Source organism: Rhinichthys klamathensis, unplaced genomic scaffold (assembly GCF_029890125.1).
Source record: "Rhinichthys klamathensis goyatoka isolate OS25496 unplaced genomic scaffold, OSU_Roscu_1.1 h1tg000004l_1, whole genome shotgun sequence".
NCBI lineage: Eukaryota > Metazoa > Chordata > Actinopteri > Cypriniformes > Leuciscidae > Rhinichthys > Rhinichthys klamathensis.
The window spans coordinates 2,985,364-2,998,187 of record NW_026606557.1 but is presented as its reverse complement, the minus strand read 5'-3'; the positions used below and the strand labels follow the sequence as shown (position 1 = coordinate 2,998,187).

Here is a 12,824-nt window from a genome sequence, read left to right as displayed (position 1 = left end):
TAAATGTGTCCCCTGCCCCTGAAATTTATTTGATAGATTTTCATTTACCTTCAGACAAGAAATGTGACTGTCATCCACATGTTTCTTGATAGTGAAGGATCGCCACCAGAGAACGAACGTGTGCACCTGTAAAGCAGTTCCACCATGTGCTTTACAGAGCTGTGCAATCCTTGTGTCAAGAATCTAAAAGAAATAGTAGATATCAATAAAAATTTCGTTGAATAATATAAGAAGTACATTATAGGAGGTTCGTGTACAAACGACCATACAAATAAGCTGCCATTGGACGGATATGGAGGGCTCGCCTGAGTCCCAAAATTTCTCCAATCATGCATTCATGTCTATGTCTCAGCACCCTCTAACAGAATCCACGGTTTCGAGAATATCCAAGAAACTTAATTTTTCGACCCAAAAAAACTATAAGGTGTACCGTACGTGTACCCCTTATAGATATTTTGGGTCTAAAAAAAAAGTTTCTTGGATATTCTCGAAATCTTGTATTCTGTTAGAGGGTGCCGAGACATAGACATGAATGCATGATTGGAGGCTCTAGAGCCTTCCAGAGCTGAGATATGGAGATCCCACAACATTTATTCCATTGGGGCAAATAGAGACTGAAATTTTGGGATGAAATTTGGCCCTTTTGCAGCTTTTTGTTTGAACGTTTTCTGGAAACCAGGACTAATCAGAGCTATTACAAATATGTCTCAAAAATGTTATCAAATTAAAATTCTAACGTCGTCATTCAGCCATGGGAAACTTTTTTCCTGTGGACACAGTGTCTCGAAATCTTCAACTGTGGCCTGGCATCTCGGAAACTGAATGAGTGGCCGCTTTCTGTCGCTTTCCTCACTCAAAATTCTCATATACATTTCCTAGAAAAAAAATACTTTGTAATTGTCTTACATATATAATATTATATAATATATAACAGACTTCCATTTATTTGACATCTTACCTCTTCTAGCTCCAAGATGTGAAAGCGATCCACTGAAAACTGACTTTTTTTTTCAATTTCTGTAAACACATTTGGATCAGTCAAAAATTAGTTACTTATTGTACTTTTTTTAAAGCAAATCAAATAAAGCATACCTGTGCGTGATGCATCACCTCCTGCCATGTCTGTCTTCAGGCAGTAAGAATCATGGTCATCATGAATATTCACTGAAAAGGTTGTATATGTAATATTTTAAATTTGCCATAAACATCTACTTCAAAAAGTGGACCATCTATTGTAATGCACTGCCTTTCTCACCATTCAGGTTAATGTTACGCCGCAGGAATGGTTTGAGTTGGGACACATTGGTTTTCTGGCGGAGAATGTTGCCTGATTTGTCTGCAAGTGTAGCAACCCCTTTTCCGGTAATGTCTTCGACTAGAAAAGGGCCGGTCCAGTTCCCCTCTAAACATCCACCTTTGCGCCCCTCTTTTCTTTTGTTTGCTTTGAGTACCTCCTCTCCTTCGTGGATGTGAAATGATTTCACATTTTTTCTTTTCCGGGACTCGTACTCCGCCTTTTGCTTCCCCTGTGCTTTTTCGATGTAATCCCGTGCCTTATTAAAATATTGTATAATAAACAGAGTTAATAGAATACCTTAAATAATGTGAATTATTACTTAATTATAGTTCATACTACAGACAATTACCTTTGTCTGTACTGCTGTCACCTCTACTATCCGTGTGGGCATTACAACCTCCGGATCCTCAGGTACAAAGCAATCTGTCTCAGATACTACCTTTGTGTTTAGAACCTCTGGCGTTTTTGGGTGCCGATGAAACATCAAAAAGTATGGTGTATACTTTGTAGAGCCCTAAAAAAAGTGTTTCAACAAATTACATTTAAATAATCAATTGCATATAATCATTTCTTTTTTAAGCAGTTCCAATCACCTGCTTTGAGGTGTTGATGGCATGCACCACATCCTCAAGTTTTTCGTCCCAGTCATTCTGCATGTCATTGCAGTACTTTGACAATGACCTCTTTATAGTCTGATTAGTCCTCTCATCCTGCCCATTTGACTGAGGGTGGTACGATGATGTGACACACTGCTTCACACCCAATACCGTAAATATGTCCTCATTTAGCTGTTATCAAAAAGGTATCAAAGACATGGTAGATTCTTATAACAAATAGCCAAAAAAATGAATAATAAAATCTTCTTAACTAAATTATAATAACCTTGTTGACAAACTCCCTCCCCTGGTCTGTGATTATTCTTTCAACCAGTCCATATGCATTAAATGCTTTTAAGACCCCTTTAGCCACCTCAACTGCGGTCTTACACTTCAGGGGTTTGGCGAAAACCCATTTGGAGAAGAGGTCAGTCATTGTGAGGACAAAAACGTTCCCCTGGGGACTGGTTGGAAATGGTCCCATCAAATCCATTCCTATTACATCCCATGCTTTAGTGACCTTGATAGGGTGCAACACTGGAGCCACTGTTTTAATAGTATCATTATGCTGACACTGTGGACATTGGGCAATCTAAAAAAAAATGTTTAGGTGTTTGTAACATTACAGACAACAGAAACACATTACTCTGCACAACTACATCAGGGGTCTCAAACTCAACATAGGATCTTGAGGACACGACTTAACACTATTAAGTATTTAGTATAATATGATCTTGTGGCCTCAATATAATATGTCGTGGCCTCTACATAACGTACCCATGAGTTAATTATTTACACTTGAGGGGCTGTATGAAACCATCTTGTGGTTCGGGAATTTGAGTCTACAATTATCTTACCCACTTCGCGACGTCCGAAAAGATGCCTTGCCAGTAGTATGTGCTTGCAATCTTATTGCATGTCCTTGTTCTCCCCTGATGCCCACCTGTAGCTGAGTTGTCATGGCAGTCCCGAAGGACTCGTTCCTTCTGTTTCTCATCCATGACAACTAGACGGTTTGATCCGTCTGCAGTCTTGTAATAAAGGTGTCCACCTGTATTAGAGACATAAAGAGGTAATGTGAGGGAACGCAACACACAGTATTTAAATCATGTTATTTATTGAAGAAAATATTATGTAAAATTAGTTGTTTTATCATATGCAAACGTAGCGGATACTGTAAATTACAGAATACATAACACATTAAAAGGCAATGATATTTTTTCTACTTCCCCTGCACAATGAACCTCTTAGCAGAACGCCTGACAATTCTCTTGCGTCCGTTGTCGGCGTTCCCTTGGTAAACTCCACGCTCCAGGTACTCCTTCACCTCAGCATGCAGCGCAAACTGTAACATAACTTTAATGCAAAACAAAAGTAATGATATTAGGTTGATTAAACGTATTAATTTTTTAGTCAATTGATCCAAAAAATTAACTAGATTAATTACACTTTTGTTCTGATTAATTGCGATTGATCGCAATTATAAACACTCAAGTTTCAGTAACACTGTATAATAGCGTTCAGTTGTAAGTCATTTATAAGTGGTTAGTTAATGATGAACTAATCATTTACAGAACATTCATAAATGATTAGCAAATGATCTACTAACATTTTATGTATGTTTTGTAAATTCCGTCACACGTCATTTACAAGTGATTAGTACCTGATTGGTAACACTTTACTTGAAGGGGTGTGCATAAGACTGACATGACACCTTCATAATCATGAGATCAATCATCAGATGTCATGAATATGCAGGAGTTTTTATGCATGTTTATGACAACAGTCATTAAGTGTCATTCGCTCAATTATGACATTTTGAATGCAGATATGAAATTGTTTGAGATGTCTTTGTTATGACAACTTGACATAAACCAATACATCATAACCTGTCAGTGTCTTTGTCATGACAAGACAACATAAATTGTCATAAACATGACACAGCAGATTAATTATCAAACTTAAGAAACCACTTAGCTTTATGGGTTAACATTTATGTACATGTAGCAATTACAGGGTGCAGAAAGCGTTGTAAATTCCTTGAATGCACATACAGATAATTTTTAACAGGTAAGTATCATTTGTAAAAGGTAAATGTAACACATTAACAAGTAATTAATAGTTTACACTTTAGATTGGGGGATGCAAAAAGTGTTTATTCATGCGTTTAAATATTTATTCATGCGTTTACACATCTACAACAGGTGTTGAACACTGTAGTGTGTAGTGTCGTGTGTAGTGTGCACTGGAATGTAAGTGCTGACTGGTGAGGGTATAGACAGCTGTCTTCTAAATTATATATAAATGAATCCTTTTTAAAGCTACAAAAGTTCTTTAGTTAGGAGCAGTGAGTAATGTTCTCTGTTCCCATTGTTATTTGATTGACGTCGAGTGGAGACAGCTATATTGGGTGCTGTTCCTTTAAGAACTGCAGTTGCCGACTGCCAATTACTGCTGCGCAGTGCGCACCAGAAGGTGCGCGTAACTGTCAGGACATATGTATCTTTTCGCGCTCGAATGTTTGCAAACCATGTGCTTTAAGTGCATGTTAAATGTTACGCTAGCTAAAGGATGACAGAAATAAAACCAATGCTGCGTTATTTTCATCGCGTTAAACTGGACTAAAATAATCGCATGCGTTAACTTTGATAGCACGAGTTATTAATATATTCAATGCAACTGTGCCCAGGTGCTCACACTCGCTTAGGTGTAATTTTTGCAAGTGCCTAACTTACATGAGCTGAGACCTTTCATTTTTAATTCTTCATTCGGCAACAAAGACTTTCGTCCAAATTGTATTAGGCCTATAACATTGCAAATATTTTTTTCCTAAAGAAAAGCATGTTCATGCAATAATTATGAACTTTGTCTTAAGTAGGCCTATTTTTACCGTTATAGATATATCTATAACGGTAAAAAAAAAATTACAGGCCGATAATTTCGTTTATATTAAAATATACCTACAATTAAACATTATTAAAATACACCGGGTGATGGATATACTTACTGAAATGTTGGATGATGAGAAAAAAAAAAAAAAATTAATGTAAAGTTAAATTGATAATTAAATTGTATTTTTGAATTAAGTAAGGTAAATGTATTGGTCGCAGAGATGAAATTGTCCAGAGATGTTTGGTCACAGAGATGAAACTGTCCAGAGAGATGCACAGATGTCCAAAGATGAAATTTTCGCAGAGATACTTTGTAGAATTTCTGACGAAAGGGACCTGTGAAACATGGCAATCGTATATATAGTCCCACATTAAAAAAAAAAAGTGATGAGACATTCTCATTGGTGATTTTCAAGTGTCTTTAAAAATGACAATATTGTATTGACGAGTCGCGTAAATAGTTTTTTAAAAACCTGTGTAACATATATATTGCCCTTTCGATGTGTGCAAAAATATTGTATTGGTGAAAAAACGTTATCTCTAATACGTTTTTTTTGTGATGTAAAAAACGGCATGGCAATATCATTACATCTTTGCATTAGAATATAAAGAACAGGTGCATAAAAGAAATACAAATAAAACAAGAAAAATAATAATCAGTATTAAACAAAAAAGATTGAAAGGTTAAAGGGGCTTGGATGGGTTTTTGTTTTGTAAATCGTATGCTTCTTTAATGCAAACAATATTTATTGCATTCTTTTTTCATCACTTTAAGGGCTTTTATATAAGACAAACTCATTAAGAAGTTATCTCTCATTTACAACTCTTCTCATTTATTACTCATTTAAAAGTAAAGTAATACAATGCAATACAAGTCACATACATTATGTAAGCACGTTACATTCTAATAATACAAATACATTTATTTACATAAATGTCACTGCAGATTAAGTATTTTCAATAAGAATATTCACAGTATAAGTATGAACTGTAGCTGAAATATAGCCATTGATGCATGAGGTCCACTACAGTGGACAGATGATTAATCAGATTTTTCTCCCAATCTAAAATCAAAATTTGGAAAATTTAACTGTGATATGATTCATTAGATATTGCTTGATGCTGCAATATGTTTTTATCTACAAGAGTCTCCTAGGAAAGAAGGAATGGTTGGACTAGCCGAGGTGGGCTGGTCCAGGCGGGGTACTTGAGCGCTGAGCGTCCGAAAACGACATCTCCGAAAACGTCAGATCATAATTTTAAATAGGCGCTATCTGTATAAACAAACAACATATTTGAGATTGAAGCAACTACATTGTCGACTGAAAAACTCTTAAAACTACATTTCATACACAATAACAGTAGTATTTTTAAATTTCGCGGTCTTTCTCCTCTGCTATTGACGCAACTTGAGATTTTAAATATTAGATATAGAATATACACAATTTACATATACAATATGCAATTTAATTTAATCTTACCTTGCATATAGCAACGGGAGTTAGCATTCTACATAAAGCTACCACATAATAACACTAAAACAGCTCACGTTAGCTACAAGTTATCGCGAGAACAGATTCAGATCAGGCATACTACTGGCATACTAATGGGGTCCTACGCCCGGACTATTCACACCGAGTAACCCGATTATTCACCACACCGGCCCTAGGAGCATAAATAAGTCGGGGCCCGTCGGGCTCGGGCTGAAATGCAGGCCTCTATAACATACTAAAGCACACACATATTGTGGGGGGCTATTACACATTTTATAATATTTTATAATGTGGGGGTTTGGGGGGGGGGGGGTGCTAGTACGCATCTTCTGAGAGTACAGAATCTCTGCCGGATCAAAACTAGGGCTGCAACGATTAGTCGACGTTGTCGACAACGTCGACAATAAAAATTTGTCGACAAATATCTTTGTTGTCGAGTAGTCGTTTGATCTCACGTGACCTAATGTAAGGGCCTGCAATCCCGCGATTTGACCGCTACGGCGCTGTAGCGCTAGAGTGTAGTGCAGCCCTTACAAATGCTATTGCGGTAGAAGAGAAAACAGCGCGAATTATGACAGTGCAAACGAATCCGAACTAGCAAGGTTTAGGTTTGGGAAAGTTTCACAAAACTTCAAATCAAGAATGCTGTCGTGTGCAATTTTCACGGGAGCACAACATGCATGTTGGAGTGCAAGAGGAAACATCCCGGCAAAAGAGGAGCCGGTGAGAAGTGAGTGTTCTCCAGCTGGAGCTTAGCCTACTAACCAGCGGTAAATCTCTCTTTATTAGAGAATGCAATACTACTAATAATAGTAATAATATTATCAATAGTAATATAATTACAGTAATGTGATGACTTATTTTGTATAGAATAAAGCTTGATCGAGCTTAGAAGTCAGGGCTGTTTTTATTATTGTAACACTATTAGTATATTAGGTATTATTATAGTCTTATCACTTGCCTGTATTTTGTTCAATAATCATGAAGACTTAAAAAACGAGATGTTATATCCTTCCTATGACATAGGAAGAATATCATGGCACTTTATCATACTATAAATTAAAAGGGAATGAGAACGTCTCTGTCAGCTCAATTGTCATGTAAAAAAAGATTGTAATTTTATAATTATAATAATTGTTTGCAGATTCATATTTTACCATTCTTTGTGTCCTGAAGTAAATGTCCCTTTTTCTGTTTCAGTTCTAAGAAAAGCAGTGGGCCTATTAAACAATGCTTAGAGAGCATTTGTGTGTGATTTGAGTTGGACCGAAATCTGAAAACTTAAAGAGAATGACCTGTTTAGTTGGCTCAAAGTTCATTAAAACAACTATTTCAAAAGCTGAAGTGACTTTCTTTTTTTATATTATAGTTAGAATATGTATAACTCAATATTTTAACTACTTGGAAAAGCTGAATAATCGTTCCAAACTTACTGATTAGTCGGCGAAATAATCGACGATTAGTCGATTAATCGTTCTAATAATCGTTAGATTAATCGATTATCAAAATAATCGTTTGTTGCAGCCCTAATCAAAACACAGGCAAAAAAGCAGAAACAAGCATAAAAAAAGCCTTGCTTATGCACACTGTAGTCAATTGTTTTTTAAACACGATTTTCTCAGCTTTTTGTTCAAAATGTTGCTTTTTTTATGAAACACCCACATTCAAGTGTTGATTTAAAAAAAAAAAAAAAGCATGCAATAAAGAAGTGCAATAAATTGTTTTTTGTTGTTGTTGTAGTTTAAAAGTAGAGGCTCTGTTCTTTGTTTTATATATTGCATGTTGATATTCATACAACAAAATGTTCTGGGGTCCATAAAAGTTTTGTAAAAAAATATCAAAAATGCTGTAGGTGGCTGGCAGGGAAAGAGTTAATAGTATTCGGCCTAGTTTAAATATTACATATCAAATCACTAGCACTTCATGTGTGTAAATGAAAGGTTACCTGACCAAACTAAAGTATGGTGTTCCACAAGGCTCTGTCTTAGGCCCTTTGCTGTTCTCCTTGTATATGCTGCACCTTCCCCATCTCTGTGTGTGGAAGTTATTGTTTCCTTTATCCACTGTTACTTTATGCTGCCTTCTCTTGTTTTAGACGTAACCTTTCCTCCATCTACACCTTGGGTTGCTCCTCCTGAGGTTTACCAACTCCCATCATGCCCAGATCCACCCCTAACAAACCTAAATATGAAATAACTTGACACAAAAAACACGTTTTGCTGGTTGTGAAACTGGTTGTGGTTGTGATGTTTTATCTGTCCAGGTTTGGATAATTGCTGATAAAGTGGCAGGTTATCCATTAGAAAGCTCAGGAACTGTGTGCCACAGACTGGGAGTGAAGCCCATGCAGCCGAAAGGCCTGAGCTGGGACTTCGGTATCGGGGTGAGTCTCTCCACAACTGTTCACATTAAAGTGTGGTTGATTATGAATTCACTTTTCTGACTTTAGTTAGTGTGTGATGTTGCTGTTTGAGCATAAACAACATCTGCAAAGTTGCAACGCTCAAAGTTCAAAGCAAAGGAAGAGATTTGCTTTTAAAGAAATCGTTTTTTAAGGACTACAGGACATTCCTCCCGGGTTATTGACATCACCAACCCTAATGTTTACATAAACCCGCCTTCGGGAACGCAGTCCATGTTGAGAAGAGGAAGAGTTGTTGTAGTCGAGCACATTTGTGAGTTTGCTCGAGCTGTCGCATCCGTCTTTCACATGAAATAAGTACGTAACACAAATGCAATATCACGTCACTCTGTAGGCATCTTACAACCGTTCCCACACGAGCGATTTATAGATTATCATGACAGAATATGCTAATTGAAGATAGTTAACTTCACATCATCAGCAACATAAATTCATCAACTAACCATTCAGAGACGTCCTGTTGAATTCTACACGTTGTCACTTCTTCTTGAGTCTCTCCATCATTGTCCGACTCCAGTTTAAACTTAAAAGGCAGAACAGTTTCTGATATTTTAGTGTGTGTCTGCGTGAGGTAATCACACACACACAGCTCTTGAAGCGCCGTCCTCTGTGCCGGGAACAGCAGCTCATTTGCATTTAAAGGGACACACACGAAACAACGCGTTTATTACTGACCCTCGAAAAGGGACAATTTTAACATGCTGTAAAAAAAGTATCTGTAGGGTACTTTAAGCTAAAACTTCACACACACTCTGGGGACAACAGATGCTTATTTTACATATTGTCCCATTTTAAAATGGTGTATAATTTCTGCAAAAGTTACATAAGGTCTAATGTAGACCTGGTGTCAACAGATCTTTACACAGTCACTTCTTCAACAGGGCGGCTGGGACCACCTGTCGGTGAGAGGGAACTCTTTAGAGGCGCAGCGTGTGGCACTGCGCAGTCCAATGCCCAGCCGGACTCAGAGTCAGGTGAACGGGAATGCTGTGAGCTGCTAGTCATTCTGCTGCTACTCACACAATACCACCATCATCATCACCTTCATCATGCTTGACTGCACGTCCCAGCTTGCTGTTCTTGACACCCTTCCTGTCTCTGCCCAGTGCCCTTCCAACCAAATGGGACTTTTTTTCTTCTTCTTTTGATTCCACTTGCCTGAATAACAAACTCTCACCTCTGTGAAAACAAGCTTCTGGGTGTGACTGAACTTCTTTTGATTTCTGTACATGTATGATTTGAATCACCTGAGGTCAATTTGTTTTGCGCATGGCACATTTTCTTGTTGCCGTATTTGTTTCTGTACTCGGTAGACGCCCATTTTATGTTATTGGTTTGATTAAATTATTTGGAAATAATATAAATAGTCCACTTAAGTAGACAATGCTGTTGACAACTTCCCTACTGTGGTCTTTCTTTTCCAATAAAGATCTGTTAAAAAGCACCAGCTTGTTTTTCTTTGTGAATTCAAGTAAAGAAATGTCTGCATCACCAAACAAAAGTTCAAAAATAAAATAAAGAAATGATTTTCTAAATCCTACCCCATCTGATCTTGGTCTGACACACTTTCCCCAAACTCGCACCATTGCTTGAACCTGTGAATAAAAGCATGTGTGAAACATGCATGACACAGAAATAATACAAGACAGAAGTTCATTTTCATTTAATTCCATAATAAACAGAGCAATTCATTATAAACCATTCCTTCAATGACACTAGGCATGATCATCGTCATCAATATGAAGTAAAAATATCACCATTTTTTAAAATTTACAAGTTACAAGGACATGATGACCTGCATTTCCCCATTTACTCCATCGTTAATTTGTCTTTTTCGATCACTTCTCACCCGTGATGTCACATTTTAGCATTAAATTACAAAAACAAATCAGTCCTCATACCTATTCCTAACATCATACCCAATTTACAGACAAAATTAAACATTTATATACAGGAGAACAACTCAACATTAAGTTTCACTTTAAAGATGTGCAAGATTAAGCAAAGTATACTGTAGAATAAAACCAAACAATTTCCTTTCATAAAATTTCAATTTGAACTGACGATCGAGTGCTGGTAATACAGATATTCAACGGGTCTAAAACAAGAGATTACTGTACTGAATTACAAGGGGAAGTAGAAGCTATGAACCCGATTATTCCAGCAATAACCTTTACAAATAACCAGGCTCCCAATTTATGCAAGACAATCTTGAGTATGTCATAGCAAAATCGACGTTCTTCCAGATTGAACCGAGGAAATACTCGATCTTTCCTCTGATTGTGTAGTTTTCACCTTGATTTGATACAAGGTGACATACATTACAAGGCTATATACATTAGTCGATCGGGTTCATCGTCAACCCAAAGGAAAAGCATTCAGAGCAGCAAGACTGGCAAATATAAAGGATTCATATGACCTATGACTTTCAGGTCCAATGAATACTACATGCACAAAAGAGGAAAAACTCAATCATTTCCAATCCCTTGAGTGTTTACAAGCTGCTTTTTAAAGTGAACACAGGGAATCAGAAATGTAAGGAGGTTCTTTTGTTTTTCCATTGAACAGTATGTCTACTCGATGCTCGCAAGCAGCCGTCAGCTGGAAGTCCTGCCAGTTGCGAGCTAGTCTCTCTGCACCACCTTTCAGAATTACTCGCTGACTTGTAGATCAATCCACCGCCACAAATGACAACTTGTTGGTGAATCTCACGAAAAAATGATCCCAAAAATAGGCTTCATTTTTTGGAGAAATATACGTTTTTTTTCTTTTGATTTTGAGGTGAAATATGAGCTTGGTATGTTCTAGATGGGTGAGAATCCCCTTGGTACTGAATAATAAAACTCGCACAACATTCAGCAAGGATGAAGACACGGGAGGAGAGGGGGCTGTGAGGCACTGCGACGGCCCATTCAATATACAATCCCACAAAGCTTCAACAAAAAGCCCTGATATGCAGCACTCCTTAAGAACTCCTCATGAATAGACCACAATGACAAAGACTGCTCACTACTTTAAGACTTATTAGCGTCTCATGTCCGAAACCGCTCAGCTGCTCATATCCTGACTTTTTACATCATGTAATACAAAACAAGTCACTGAAACTATGCAAGTTGTTGCTTGGGTGAAAGTGGTGCGTTGTCATGAATGAACGGTCCAAACACTGTACAAAAATATCTATGGAGAGACCCATACTGCTTCTATTGGACATCTAATCCGATACACAATCATATAAATAAGCATGTCACACTAGATTTCACATTTTTAAAAAAACATTTAAAATCCAGTGTGTTAAAATAAAAGGCAAGTATTGTACGGTTTCAATTGCACAACTGAGTTTGAGTCGATTGGCTCATTAGTGTTTAAGAGGGAGTCCTCTGGTTAAACGATAGATTTCAGCTTCATCCTTCTGAAGTAAAATGTGGACACTAAGAAGTAATGCATATGGAGCAAAAGGAAAAAACAAAAGTGAGGCAGGACACTTGGGAAGCGCGTGAAAGTTTCTAAAGCATATGTGAAGCAAAGTTTCTTTCAAATTGCACTGATGAAAAACATTGCAAATCATATCTCATTTGCAGAACACATGATTCCACCTGCTCAGTTTCTGCAGTCCCCTTCATAACCTCAAATAAATACCAATGCTGCCTGAGAAGCAATCAAAGCCTTCAAAGCAAATGTATCCGTCACATTTCTCCAACATTTACACGTCTCCAAAAGACTGGTTAATCTTTCTCTCCATCTTCACCACTTCCTGAGAAAGAAAACGAGAAACAGGATTCAGAAGTCGAGATTCTTGAGGTCCCATTCTAGTTTGTTCATGCGTGGATGTTTGTGTTCAACTTACCCCCTTGTTCAATGTCGGAGTCTGTGAGGTGGGTGAGGGAGAAGCTAGCGATGCTGGCTGGGGAGATGGAGAAGCGCGTGTAGTTGGAGGGACTGTTCCAGCTCTGCTCCAAGGTGCGATTCGCAGGGGGTGGTGACAAATACTTAGAAGCTGCCGAGGTCCCACTGGACCTACTGGCAGAATGATCACTGGCTGCTTTTGCAAGAAAATTGGGCTCTGGAGATGGGAAGTCATCATCCCACTCAAATGCGCCGCCTGTGAATCAAATCCAAAGGTTTAAA

General features: G+C 37.6%; 2 protein-coding genes across 3 annotated transcripts in view; one reads left to right on the top strand and one right to left on the bottom strand.

Annotated features, from left to right (window-relative positions):
- Nucleotides 1–10,036, top strand: part of tecpr1b (tectonin beta-propeller repeat containing 1b) — a 50,579-nt gene extending 40,543 nt beyond the window's left edge. Inside the window, exons 23-24 of the mRNA XM_056251493.1 lie at nt 8,541–8,660; nt 9,581–10,036. Coding sequence (XP_056107468.1) covers nt 8,541–8,660; nt 9,581–9,700 — 240 coding nt within the window. The 3' untranslated portion in view covers nt 9,701–10,036. The remainder of the gene's footprint in view (nt 1–8,540; nt 8,661–9,580) is intronic.
- Nucleotides 10,037–11,585: 1,549 nt separating this feature from the next.
- lmtk2 (lemur tyrosine kinase 2) overlaps nt 11,586–12,824 on the bottom strand; it is a 40,218-nt gene continuing 38,979 nt past the window's right edge. For both annotated transcript variants that reach the window (XM_056251471.1, XM_056251481.1), the window contains exons 13-14: nt 12,544–12,798; nt 11,586–12,450 (exon numbers count right to left, since the gene is read on the bottom strand). In XM_056251471.1, coding sequence (XP_056107446.1) covers nt 12,422–12,450; nt 12,544–12,798 — 284 coding nt within the window. In that variant the 3' untranslated portion in view covers nt 11,586–12,421. The remainder of the gene's footprint in view (nt 12,451–12,543; nt 12,799–12,824) is intronic.